The sequence below is a fragment of the Sinohyriopsis cumingii genome, chromosome 14 (genome assembly GCF_028554795.1).
Source record: "Sinohyriopsis cumingii isolate HCF-2022 chromosome 14, ASM2855479v2, whole genome shotgun sequence".
In the NCBI taxonomy this organism is placed as follows: Eukaryota; Metazoa; Mollusca; class Bivalvia; order Unionida; family Unionidae; genus Sinohyriopsis; species Sinohyriopsis cumingii.
This window is the reverse complement of record NC_142974.1, coordinates 12,147,957-12,162,647: the sequence shown is the minus strand read 5'-3', so window position 1 is coordinate 12,162,647 and position 14,691 is coordinate 12,147,957. Positions and strand designations below refer to the sequence as shown.

General features: G+C 33.6%; 1 protein-coding gene across 3 annotated transcripts in view; it reads left to right on the top strand.

Moving 5' to 3' along the window:
- Nucleotides 1-14,691, top strand: part of LOC149783254 (serine/threonine-protein kinase 3-like) — an 82,042-nt gene that overhangs the window by 1,664 nt on the left and 65,687 nt on the right. Inside the window, exons 2-4 of one of the 3 annotated variants that reach the window (XM_089931484.1) lie at nucleotides 4,280-4,360; nucleotides 11,881-11,967; nucleotides 13,954-14,134. In XM_089931484.1, coding sequence (XP_089787610.1) covers nucleotides 4,280-4,360; nucleotides 11,881-11,967; nucleotides 13,954-14,134 — 349 coding nt within the window. The remainder of the gene's footprint in view (nucleotides 1-4,279; nucleotides 4,361-11,880; nucleotides 11,968-13,953; nucleotides 14,135-14,691) is intronic. The other 2 variants (XM_089931485.1, XM_089931486.1) reach the window with 2 other exon arrangements.

Here is a 14,691-nt window from a genome sequence, read left to right as displayed (position 1 = left end):
TGTTTTGATCTCTAGGTATGTTAATATCCAGAAGCATATCAGAGGTATCCCCACCTAGCTCGAGCATAACTAAAAATATTTAATATGCTACTTTATCATAAAAATGTAACATAAGATGGATTTTCAATTGATCAACACAAAATATATACTAATTATATCAGTATTTCAATGAAAATCAGTATATGGAACAAGTAAGTGCCAAGTGATCAAGTGTTTATGTTGACACAGATTCTGGTTGATATCACTAGGCAGTGATGGGTAGGCAAGAATGCCTTCAGACCTTTCCTACTCTGGATATTTGCATCTGATTTTCATTAAGTAGTAACTTTACTTTAAGGAAATGAGTGATCTTTCTTTTTCTTCTTTCTGTCAGTCTACTTTTAAACCATACTGTCTTTTCACCAGTGTTATCTCAAGGTTCAATTCATCATTTTATGTTGACCACTGAGAATACAGTATTCCATTGGGCTTGTTGCACTTGTATTTTTAGATGGCATGATCATGGTCAAGCCAAGTGGTAGATGTCCTGGCATTCCTTAAAGGTATACTAGTGTGTGAACTTTTGAATAGTCATACAAAATCGGATGCTTGAGCTAAACATCATTACAAAATTTAATATGCTATGGAATGTTTAGCTTGATTCTTTAATGGGTTGTGAGAGAAGAGAAAGAAGAGTCCTTCTTTATATTTTTTTATAGTACATGTATAAGTGATAGTTAAATTATAAGCAGTGATATGAACCCCTGTGGGTTGGGTGGTGGGATACTGATGGACGTTGTTAAAGTTAGTAGACAATGGCGTTTCTAATTCAGGTTCATTTTTGTTTTAAAGGGCAATCATTGATATAATTTAAATACTGGAGAAAGAAGAAATTAAGAGATTTATGAAATTGGACATTCACAATTAGGCACAAAATTTGTTGATGTTGGTTAAGGATTGCATGAAAATGTGGATATAGTATGTTCATTTGTTTCTTCTTTAAGTGCATTGGAATATTCTGCTGCAAAATGCGATGATTAAATATGAAATGGGATAAAGCGATTTGAATAATTATTTGGGCCTATACAAAATGGATTGTCTAATGTAAATGACTGGTCCAGTGTTTAAGTCTGACAAGTGATTTCAAGCAACAGTTGAGTGTTGAGCCAAGAGCATGTTTTTCTCAAAAATGAAAATTGGATTTATGCTATTTTTAAAGTAATAACTTCACTCATAACTTGTCATTAACTTATCCTTCATACTGACTAGAGTCACTCATTTATGTTTTCAAATAATTGTGACCATTTTCAGATTTAATTAAATTCAATAAGGTATGACAAATATCTTTGAGGATTTTGATGCTATTTGATTGCACACCATTTTTAAAGGTATATTAACTGATATACATGGGTCAGATACTGAAAATTATAGATGACTTTCTCTGCCTTAAGTTCATAGTTTTTTAATACATGTTTATGGTAAGTGATTTCCAGAATAATTATATGGGGTCAAATGGTGATTTCTTTAGTTCAAACAACAAATTGTGCAACAGGAAGATTAAAATTATCAGTCAAATCAAATTGCACAACCACCAGTGTTCACCGGTGTAATTTATTTTTAGATTTGGAATGATGAATGAGAGACACAGTTTTTTTAAGTAAGAAACACGCAAAAATAAATAATTTAGCATTAACTCAAATAAATTATTAGTTTCAAAATAAAAATAATCCACAGACAGATACAAATGCCCTTGAAAACTCGAGTAAAGGATGGCTGATGGCTAAAATTAAAAGAGTTCAGACTAAAATAAAATGAGGACAAGGACTAGAAACTCGAGAAGTCAGAACTTATTCCATCCCAGGACTTGTTTTATGTGGGGGTGAAATTCCTCACAAACCAAAACTTGGTCAAGGTTCCTCTGGATCAGGTAGATAGAATCCTGGCCCTCCTAGAGATGCTGCAAGCAAAACCATCTGCTCACCTTTATTTTCCTACTCGGAACCTTGAATGCCACTGCCAGTTTGGTTCCTTTATGATGTCTCCATATGCATCTACAGTTACTCCTTCTCGCAAGATCGGATGGCGATTTTTTTTTACATGAAAATAGGTTAGCTACACAGTAGTGGCAGGGAAAGTATTGCATAATTAATTGCATAATTGCCCAACCCCTACATATCAAAGTATGGAGTATGATGCAGTGTATCTTAGTTGCCTGGTGAGATAAACCTGCTCTTCGTGAAATAAACTCAGTCGATATTTAAAACATCAACTGTTCTGCATGTGCTGTGTTTCATAGCAGATCGAATGCTTGCAATACAGTTCAAGGTCACCAGTCATTGTCGTACTGTCATAGATGTAACTGACATATGAAGGCAGGGAAAATATGTGTATGCCAGAAAGAAAATTGAAATAACATCCAAAGAGCAGTGTTAGACATTGAGCTTGGGTACCTCTAATTTGTTGTCATATGTCCCCAAAAAGTTGAACCTGTGCACCCTCAAAATTTGGAGGGTATTCCCTCATTGTAGCACTGTTCGTCTTTAAAAAAAGATGATATGTTTATTTAGATGATAGCTTATGTGTCAAAATTCTCATAGGATGCACCAGTTCTCCCTTAGCATGCCTTCGCGATGAGCCTCAGTTCCCCCCAGGATCTTCATATTTTGGTCAGCTGTGGGGCCAGTTTCTAGAATAGCTGAAGACTTGACTTAAGTAAACCGGCATGAAGCCAGTGTGTCTAATTAACAGTTAATCCTTAACTTTATAATTATCTTGTGAAAAGGACTGCCCATCCAAATGTCACTCTGATATACTTCAAGAAAACCATGTTCTATTGAGTGTGTATGCAATCACCTGCAATTGATTGGCAAATAAATGATACCCTGTTTTGTTGTAACAGTGTTTAAATTAAATAAGTGGTGGCACAGTTATAAGTCAAGAATGTAATCAGAGCTTTCTCCGAATCTGATTTGGACAATATTGTCAAATAATTAATATGCCATAATAATAATAATACTTGCTATTTAAGTATTATTTATACAGGACACTAAAAGAATGCAAAAAAAGTGCATTGACTCATAAAAATGAGTTGGAAAAATATTTTTCCATTTTTCGAGAAATGGATTTGTGATGCAAATGAACCAACAAAAGGAAGAGAAAACCCCAAAGAAGATGAAAGTGATATTTGAGTACCAGTACCTAAAGCTTGTATGAATTAAGGTTGACACTGCTTCAGATTTGCAGTCTCATGTTACTGTTAATTGAGGTACCATACATGTACCAAAATTAATTCTTTTTTGTGTGTTGAGCCCACACTGTATTGTACTTTTATGCCATAGGGTCAACTCTTAAGGCATTTAACATGGTTTCCTAATTAACATATTTATTCTGAAATAGTTGGGTTTTTTCTTTTCACATATGCTGCTTGGTATATTTTTTTCATTCATTTAAGTTAATGATGGTAATTAATATTTATATATTTGGTACAGTGTAATGCCAGGTGTTTGCTTGTGTGTTTCTTTGTTGGGAATGGAGATGCTATATTCCTTGTAGAACATTGTAGTAGGGGCCAGTCAGTTTATTCTTAGATGTGACAAGCACTATTGGACAGGCTGTACCCTAAAAGTACACAATAATACAGCAGTATATGAAACCATGCTATAATTGATTCTCAACAAATCAAATGAAATAAAATGATTAAACTCACAGAACTTTGAGTTATGACGAGATTCATGCCATGCCCACATTGGATTAGTAAAGCAGAATGAGAGGCTTTAACATGAAGGACTTGTGTATCTAGTGAGGAACAGTGTGGATAAAATGGTTATAATATACCACATTTACTTGCTTACAAGTCTGGTCCTATTGCAAAGAACAGTCCTTGGTCTTCTGTTGCATAATGTACTGGCAGATAAGGGGCTGTTTGTTTGTTCTACTAATTATTCCTAACAAACTGCTTAGACCTATATATTATCATTATGCTACAGCAGATCTGGGTCTCTGCAGTTTGCAGTTGGGCTGGACTTTGAAGCAAGTATTATGGTAGTTGAATATGTGTAAGCTTTCATATTCATTTCTTGATATTAATAAGCTCATAATTGCTTTATCATGGATAGGTATCTAATACCTTGATCATTTTTACTGTTACTTTTTACTGTACCATGGATATACATCTAATACTTTAATCATTTTTACTGTTACTTTTTACTGTACCATGGATATACATCTAATACTTCAATCATTTTTACTGTTACTTTGTTTGGTATATTTATTATTACTAATGAAGTATTCTTTCATGCAGTGAACTGAAGAAGTTAAGTGATGAGAGTTTAGCTCGCCAGCCAGATGAAGTGTTTGATATAATATGTAAAATAGGCAGAGGGTAAGAGAGGTCTTGTGGTGTAGTACATGTGTTTCATTAGTGGCTGAACATCATAATGTGAAAATGTATTTCCTGCAAAATCATTTTTCAGAAAGAGTTGGACCTTTCAACTTTAATTTGAAACAATTAACAAAGCAAGCTAAAATAAAAATGTTGGAATGCATTTCAGCACACTTTTCAGTGACAACCTTTTAATTTGTAGTTTGATTCAGAAGTTTTCAGTTTTAAGTTCAAGATAAAGCACAAAAAATAATGATTCCACTCAGCTCACCCTGTTTTTCATTGTTGTCCCTAGCACTCTATCCCTACTCCACCCCACCCCTTTGAGAAAAAAAAATAAAATGTTTGCAAGAAATTTCATGAAATTGTGCATTTAACTGAGATCAGGTAGCCCAGTAATTGAAGTGCTTAGCTTATCTATATCTATCTATCTATATATATATATATATATATATATATATATATATATATATATATATATATATATATATATATATATATTGTTTAAAAAGAATTACATTTTACAAAATAAAAATTCCCAAAATTAATTGGAAAATACACATTTTTGGCCCAACTAGAGCCAACTAATCAGAATGGTCTCATTTTTCATAGAATGTAAACTTATTCTGCCAATAAGATGACAACATTTAGACAAATCAGGTTGATAAACCATGCTGAACACCAACATTATATGAAAACATTGCATTGGAGAACATTATCGTTATAGTCGTGAGGCATTATCTGATTTAATGTCTTATGCTGTTTTATTTTGGTTTGTATTGAGTGGGGCTGCATTAGAGGACTACAGATTTATTTGAGAAAGTATACTGGGTCACAGACGGTCAGGCACTAGGTTGTCTTGATGATTCCAAAAATAAGGTCAAACAATATAATGGTTGGGTCACAGGCATAAATGATTTTATTCATCTGGGTCATGGGGGAAAAAGTTTGAAAGCCACTGCATTTGGGGGAATGAAGAGTACAAGACTTAATTTTATTTGTTGATACACACTGTGAATTGTTCTTTAATTACTATTTCAAAAGATAAGACTCTTGTATGCTACAAATTAGAACAAGTTACTATGCAAAAATACAAAGACTTAAAAATGTACAAGTTTCTTTGTAATCCTGTGAATAATGATCACTTAATGTACCCATGTAAACAAATATGAAGTTGAATTATCGGTGATTTATATCAGTGTATTAAAAACTACAGCAGTAGACAAGGTTACACACAGTTTTTCTGTCAAAATGTGAAAACTTCTTTACATCATTGATACATGTAAGTGGATGCTTTGTTAATATGAGACCTTTCTGATAAGTTGACAGTACTCTTCCCAAACAAACTTTAACCATGGCAATGTTCTTTCAGATTAAATTAAAAAGCCCCCTCTGCCCCCCCCCCCCCCCCCCCGCCCCCAGCATAGTTTGATTTGGTCTTTGGAAACTCACAAGGCCATAAACCCACTGGTGAAGTTCAACAATAAATACAATTTGATTTTCTCATCATGCTGCAGCAGTTTTGCATGCATGTGTTTATTTTAGATTTAACTTAATAATTATCCCTTGGGTTAATAAAAAATTGTGAAAACTGATTGCAAATTCTTATTTCTTCAAGAACTTTTAACATTCACATGGTTATTTTCTTGCAGCAATATAAAAATATCCTCTGAGGTCAAATTATTTTGCTAGCATAATTTACAGAGTAGTTTTCACTTGTGATATTCAGCCATTGAATTTTACACATTAATGTATTTTGATGCTGCATATGTGCATTTTTGATGTAGAAATCACACAAAGCATGCAATTCCTATTTTCCCGTATTGAGGTTCTGCTTGAAGATAACATTTTCATCAGGCTTGCCTATTGCTTCAAATTGCCTGCTGCAGTAGTTTTTTTTTTGTTTTAGGTTTTGCAAAATACATCAGATAGTTGTAAAAATTCCAATAGCTTGCCCCTTTTATAGACATAGGCATTGTTAATATTCAGTTAAGAAATGTTCCATGCAATTTGGCCTAAATCATTTTTGAAAAAAAGTTCATAGAGAAACAAATTATTCATAAAACATATTTTTCCAATGTTTGCATGATCTCTAGAGTCTTTGGAAAGAACATGTAATTAAAGAAGAAAAAAATGGATGCAAAAAATGGTATTATATATTGGACATTTGGCCACTTTGTTTTAAGAAGAGTGAAAATGGCTAATCCTAATTCAGCTTGTTAAATAGCTCTTAATTAACAATTCAGAAAAATAAACTCTAACACTGACAGTATACATTGTCATCAAAACATATCTGCATGTAGGAGATTAAACAGTATACGCAATCAACTATGCATATGCATTTATGATAGATGAACAGGTAAAGTCAGCAAACAACATATACGGTATCATAAAAGTCTATACAAGATTTAAAATTACAATTATCCTGAAGAAGAAAAGAGACAAAAAATGGCTTTCACATGACTTTTTCTTGTGTCATTGTGTATAGCAGATATAACCATTACACGCTGTGTGTCAGGAAATTGTTTGGTAAGGATTAGGTATTTACTATTAAGATTGTTAAGTGTCATTTTACAAGTGCAGTCTGGTCAAGTGCCCCAGGCAATAGGTTATAGCTAGTTGTATGTGTACCTCCTGGATCCCATAGTAGTACAACAATACCTTACAAAATCAAACTTGTACTACAACAGATTGATTCATAAATACACCAGTACCATACAAATTCCTAGTGAACTACACCAGGTTGATTCAAAACTACACAAGTACTATACAAAATCACAGTGTACTACACGGTTGATTCAAAAATACACCACTACCTTACAAAATCCAGTGTACTACACAGATTGTAGAAATAAATAAATATCATAAGAACACATGACAATATAAACATTTTAATTATAAGACATTAATTTGGATGCATGAAATAGTTTTCACATTGACACTCTAATCAGAGATAGTTATCTGTACTTGTAATTCATGTAATTGTAAAACTTGTACAGTGTGACTCAGCCACAACTTATTAAATTTTGAGCAAAATAATTTTGCTAAAATAATAGGATTTGCAGTAACTGCTATAATTTGTGGTTTTTATAATACCAGAACTATTTTTATGACTTTTATCTTACCACTACTGAGTGCAGAGAACTCTTCACCCCACCACCTCCCAGTTTTGTCTGTATTGCTGCTATCATCTGCAATGAAGATGTGATGTAAAGGTTTTCTTTTACTATCACTGTTGCCAGTTGTATGCATTGTAGCATCACAGCATTTAGTTAATGTTGTCCTTGCAGCTTCATGAACTGCCCTTGGGAAAATTACAGGTATGCTGCAGTGATCTTCATGTTTCACACACAAAAAACTGGGTTATTAAAGGTTATTTCCAATGTAAAAGTTTTGTTTCACAAGCAAGTCTTCAGCTGTATGCATGATATTTCTCATGGAACTTTGTACAGTCTTTTATACTCAGTCGTTGTATGATCTTCTACACACTGTGAGCAAAAGCAGGCAACTGTTTCAAGCTCTGACAGGGTTATATTTTAAGTAAGGAAACTTGATAGGTGACTTGTTTATTTTGGAGGATATAACTCACCAGAAGCAGAACTGACATACTTTTTATGTTCTGGAGATTATTATTGTTTGTATGAAATTCACTTTCTCATACACTGTTATGTACATGCACAGTCAACAAACTTTTTGGATATGTTCATCTTTGAGGGTACAATTCACCATGTCAAAATTAGGTCACTGCAGTTCACTCTTATTCACACAACATTGTTGTACTATCATCAGAATATCTGTATATTCAATTTCTCTTGTACCATTTGTTTAGGTAAAAGTAGATCACAGTCAAATCTGTAGCAACTTTGCAAGGTATTTTGGAATGTTACAGTGGAGCCTATGTGACAGCATTCCAAACGATTCTTATCTTATTCAGAGGTCACAGCCCAAAAAGGTTAGGAACTGCTAACCTAGTATAATAGTCATGTCCTTTGGGAATATCTCCAGTTGTATGGCTGTTATTTACATGTAGCTTGATCAGAATGTTTCTTGTGAAAGTAAGTTACGGTGATTTACTTTTCTTGCAGTAATATGTATTGTGCAGGTTATCCCAGTTGTTAGTTTGACTCGGGTATATAGACTAGCTTGGTTGTCTTTCTGGCAGCTCTTTTTAAATGGAGTTAAGGGACTACATTATTTTGCTTTAAAAAGAAAAAAAGGGATCCATTATTTTAAGAAACTGTAGAAAGACATCCAAAATCAGGAAGTGGAAGTCTTGGAAAGATAAACTCATCATATTAAGCTGTTTGTAATGTTGTGAGCTTTATCAAAATGGGGGGTTGGTGGGGGTTATATGACAAAGGTACTAACTTGAAGTATTTTTTTTTCTGAAATTGTATTTTGCAAAACTTAAATTTCATGTAGTATTCATTCAAGGTTTTGTGTCACCTTGCAGTAGCTAGTATCATTATCATAGGGATTGTATGATTTGCTGGAATCATCTACAAGATATCAGTTTTTCATTTGTCGTATTCTAACCTCAACCAAAAAAGAACAAACTTCCAGTATATTTTTTCATTAATCTCATGAACTAATTATGTAACACCTGGTCTATTTTATTATGAGAAAAAGCTGAAAAAGAACTGGACACAAAAGAACAGTAAGTACATTTTGCATGTTTGAGATGGTCCAATTTTAGTTATGTCAGGAAACACGGCCATTTGAGTACAAACATTTGTTATTCATTGACAGCTGGCAAATTTTAGAGTTAAATTGTATTTTAATTATCATTTGCATGCAACGGGAAATTTTGAAATAATGGGAGAAAGTATTTATTCCATAATATGACCATTGTCCATTTGCATCAAACACCTCAATTTGAATCTTAGATTTTTTTATCCTTATATGTTTGTTTAGTTAATTAGTTAATTAGTTATTTAGTTGCCTAATATTCAGGAGTAATGAATGTTGCAGAATATATTTAGTTTTCCTGAGAAGCATTTAGTTTTTAACTATGTGAAGTTCAAGGATTTTTTTTTTCCTTCATTAGTTACATTATTCTTAATTGCACATTTTTTTAATCAAAGAATAATTTTCACTTTAGCAAACTCTGTTTTTGACAGAATTCTTAGTGTTTTCAGAAGTAACATATTCATGATAACTTAAAATCTGTTTCAAAGAGAAATTTAGTGAAACCTGGGCAAGTAGAGAGTGGGCTAAGTAGGGCAATTACAGAGTGGGCTAATTATCATATAAAAATAAATAGTACATTCATTATCATAAAAATGAATAGTGGGCAAATTGTCAGACGGAAATATCATTAGTAAATATTTTCCCAACTTCTAAAGGAATGGTTTTGGGTTTAACAAGCATGGGTATATTGTTGGATAAATACAACTCTGTCTCAATATTATACACATTATTACAATTAAATTCTGGTTAAAACATGGCATCGCTAATGACCCCATTATCAAAATTAAATCATTATATTTTAACTGGTATATCAAATGTGCAAAATGCATATGGTAGTCATGGACTCTAACTGACACATTGACAAGGGATAGCCTTACAGTGAATTACATATTTTTTCAAATTATTGTGCATTTCAATAATGTAATATGAATATTGTACTTGAGGAGCAACCATGACTTAATCTGTTGGCACTCATACATGAAAAATACATTTTAAGAAAAAGATCAGGGGGACAACAAAGAACCATATAATTTATAGTCATTTTTTCCCCTTAGGCTGGTACTCATGTGATTCATCAGTCTAATGCTCTTGTGTTCCCTCAGACACAAAAAATAGCTAAATGTCAGTTTAGTCCAACTAAAACCTCGTGTTCCCATACCGCTCCGGTGGCCTAGTGGTTAGAGCATCGGTCTCGGATGCAGGATGTCGTGGGTTCGAACCCTGGCGGAGTCATACCAAAGACTTACAAAATTTTTACTAATAGCTGCCTTGCTTGGTGCTCAGCATTAATTGGTTTAGTGTTAGGACTGGTCAGCTTGGTGTCAGGATAATGTGACTCAGTGGGACATTATGCTGCATGTCTGTGGCATGATGCCCCAGTGCTAGACATCACTATAAACTGCCACACTGCAGACATCGTAACGATTTGACTGAAAAATTGTTAAAGTTACGTTAAAAATCCTAATCTCACACACACACACACACGTGTTCTGTCAGACATAAGAAGTAGCTAAATGTCAGTTTAGTCCAACTAAAACCTCATGTGTTACCTCAGAAGCATACTTTTATAATCCCTCAGAATAGTGCTGGTGTGATCCTCAGGATGGCACAGAACTCTTGTTTGATCCATCATACTAGTACTCTCGTGTGGTCTCTCAGGCCAGCACTAATGATCCCTTAGGCCAGTACTCTTGTGTGATCCATCATACTAGTACTCTTGTGTGGTCTCAGGCCAGCACTAATGATCCCTTGGGCCAGTACTCTTGTGTGATCCATCAAGCCAGTGCTCTTGTGTGATCCCTCAGGCCAGTACTTTTGTGTGATAACTCATGCTGGTACTCTAATGTTCTTTTTAAAAAAATTGCATTTGTGATTCCAAACTGATGAAAAACTGAAATCTTGCACCTGCTTTTTGTATCATTTGTCTGTGTGCATGTCATATTTGTTGCTGGATTTTTTCTTCATTTGAGCAAATGGTTAGTGATGACTACTCTGAGTTCAGTGTATAATTTTCATACTCACCTACTATGTACCAACTACAAAGAAACATTTGCAAAAAAGCAGATTTACTCTTGTGTAGAAAGAAGATCGAACTCCAGAAAAGAAAGAAGAAACAGTCTGATCTGTTACTGAATCTGTAAAAAAAAAATCACTAGGTCAAGTGAGTTTATGCTGTAGACCTGTGTTCAGTGTTCAGTATCCATCTTGAGTTCGTCAGCATTTACAAATTTGGTTGCCAGTACTAAAAATAACAATTATGTGAAAATTCTCTGAAAAGCCACTGGGCAGAATGTGAACAAAATGCGACGTAGCATGAAGGGCTTTCATATCTATATAATGAGTACTGATCTGTCGCGACTACATTCCGTGTGAGAACACTGAATTCTTGTTCAACAGGCTACTGGATTTAAAAGGAAAAGCTGGTGAATATGAAAATTGCACATTGAACAGATACAAGAAATAGCTAAATGTCAGTTTTAGTGCAGCTAAAACTTATTTTGTATTGTTTTATTGAAAAGTAGAAATTATCCTTATGCACTACCCTCTTTTCTTTATTTTGTGCATGTTGCAGTAATTGTAGACTGGCACTTAGCTATTGCATCCTTGTTTCTCATCCTTTATTGGTGAAGTGATAGAATAAACCAGTCATACAATTACAGGTACTGGAACCCCCCACCCGTTTTCTTTTGCACAGTACAGAAAATCATTGGCTGCAGATTGACTAATTGACATGACTTGTAATGTTGGTTATAGAGCTAGAGCTTTGTAGCTAACCGTTTTTAATTCTTTAGTTATTACTCGCTGTTTTTGAGCTAAGCCTTTTTTTTTAGTTGTGACTCGCTAAAGCATCTCAGTGAAGAAAACCTCGCCAAGTCCCCCGAGGAAGTATTTGACATTTTAGGCAAGCTTGGAGAAGGGTAAGATCAGTCATTGCTGAGGTTAAATTCAACATTACATTCATGCAAATGTGCTGTGTAGTAAGTTTATTAAGTTTACATATTTTTCATGGTAATTTATAAAAAGAGTACAGCAAGAATTTGTTGTGGTTTGACATGATATTAAGCTATCCCACATTGAACAAGCTTAGTTTAATACATCTCTTAATAACATAAAATGAATTTTTCAGTGCCAGTATTTTGTCATCTTTCAACTAAACATGATTTGGCTTCTGTAGCTGTCTGTTAAAATTTGAAAGTTTAACTTGTCACAATAATCATGTATTATTTATAAATAAATGTTTTTTTTAATTCCCGAAATTGGTTTGTAAATCTAATTGAGCCATTTTATCTCAGTACTTGAAGCCGTTAGTCTATTATATATCTAATCATTATAATATAAATAATGTTTAAATAAAATTTGTGCATTTCATTTATCCAGTTAAAAATCCTACCTACTATAATTTTAAAACCAGTGCAATAGGAAACAGAATAGAATATAAGATTAAATGTAGGACAGCTGTTGTGGGATACGGGGTTCTTTTTAAGTCCCATATATTCCCATCATTGCCAATCTCTCACTGACCATCAGCTCATCATCCTTGACCACTAAGTTAGTACGCCGATACACATGCCCAATATTGTAGTTTGTTTAGTCCATAGTTTTACACAGCTTCAGCACAACATTGGTCAGCAACATGAAATTTTCTCTATACTCACTTACACCAGCTGCAAATCATTACATGATGCAATGACAGATCTCAGTCTGTGTTGGTTGAACTGTTGATTATTCCTATAAAAAAAAAAAAAAACAGCATGATCTATGCATTATGAGTGGATGCAACTTGTAAGCGAGTATATATAGGATAGATGCAGTTATTTTTTTATTACATGTATGCAGAATGTATGCAGTGTTGTCATTGTAATACATTTTGTAATATCGGCTTTTTGTTTTAACATTTATGCCCATACACTGTATTGAGTCAGTTAATATTTACTGTTTTGCATTTAATGATTGATGTCGTTATGATGGATGACTTGTATATTTTTAGTATAATTTTTATTTTCATTTTCATAGTCATGCAAATTACCTTCCTAGCACATATGCATGCTTCATTTATGTGTCTCTTGCTTGCATAAATTGGATGTGTAGTTATAGTAAAACTTGACTAAGACAGGAGTATGTCTAAGGAGCAAGAGAAATTTAAACCATAACTAATTTTAACAATAAAAATGTATGTGATTTAGCTTCATAAATTGTTTTTGAGTTACTTTAACTTTTAGTAGTTTCATTTGCATTTAAAATAACATTTATCACAGTTTATTTTGTCAGCTGTTCAAACATCTTTAAAGTTTTTTTATGGATCAAGATTTGTAGTATGTTCCTAATCATATATTAATCAGCTTTTTTATTTTGTTGTTGTGCTGTACTCGATGCCATATTCGCATAGTGGCCTGGGTAATGAATGGTTATTGTACTTATCATCATCCACACGTTCTCTAATGGGGATTGACATCATCCAAATAATCTTATTTAAGATTCAAATAAAGACTTCAACAAAGCAATGTAAATATAATTTTTACCAGTTCATCAATGAAATTTCTGGAGATAAGTTGCACTAGCAACAGTCCACATTTTCACATGGAGATCAGTTGCACTAGCAACAGTCCACATTTTCACATGGAGATAAGTTGCATCATGTACAGCATATAATTGACAGTTTTGTGCCCTCTTTCAAGTTACATGTTTTCATGTTACACTGTGCCCTCTTTCATGTCGCAGTTTAAAAACTTTGCTATTTGAAGTTCATAGTACCGTAGTGTTAAGCTCATTTATCTTCCTAACATCAGTATTTTATTTGTGAAAATCTCACTCAGTGATTTGTAGTTCAATAATTGTATCTTTATTTTTGTAACAGTTTGATTTTATTTACAAAATTATTGAAGATGATTTTGTTCGTAAATCAGGTCCTATGGCAGTGTATATAAGGCCCTCCACAAGGAGTCGGGGCAGGTGCTTGCCATCAAGCAGGTGCCTGTGGACACAGACCTTCAGGAAATTATCAAGGAAATCTCCATCATGCAACAGTGTGACAGCCCTTTCATTGTTAAATACTATGGCAGCTACTTCAAAAACACCGATCTATGGGTAAGAACCAGCTTAATTTAACTAAGTTTATGCCAGTCACTGGCATAGCAACATCTAACAATATACAGATTGGGAGTGGGGGTAATTTACAAACAGACATACAAGAATCCTTAAAAACTTTTATGCTGAGCATATTGTTGACATTGGATGAGTACATAATCTAGTTACAACAGTTTGACTGTGTTGCAGTAATCTAATTAGAGTTTATTGTCTAATAATTTGCAAGTATCTTTCCGTTATGTTTCAGCAATCAATAATGTTAGAGTTGATTGCCAATAATTTGCATGTGTAATATGTTACAGTTATCAAATCACTAATGTTAGCAGTTGATTGCTCAATAATTTGCACATGGCTTCCAATATGTTGCAGCAATCTAATTGATATTGTATGCAGGGTTCATTCTAGGCTGCCCCTTTTAGCCATTGCCCATTATTTGTTGTCTTTGGTGCAAGAAAGTTCCCTCCATTGTGACCAAAAGAAGTAAGATAAAAGATCATTATGGGTGACTTTAGACTGAATCAAATGCATTCCTAGCTTACATAATAGTGTGCTCATTG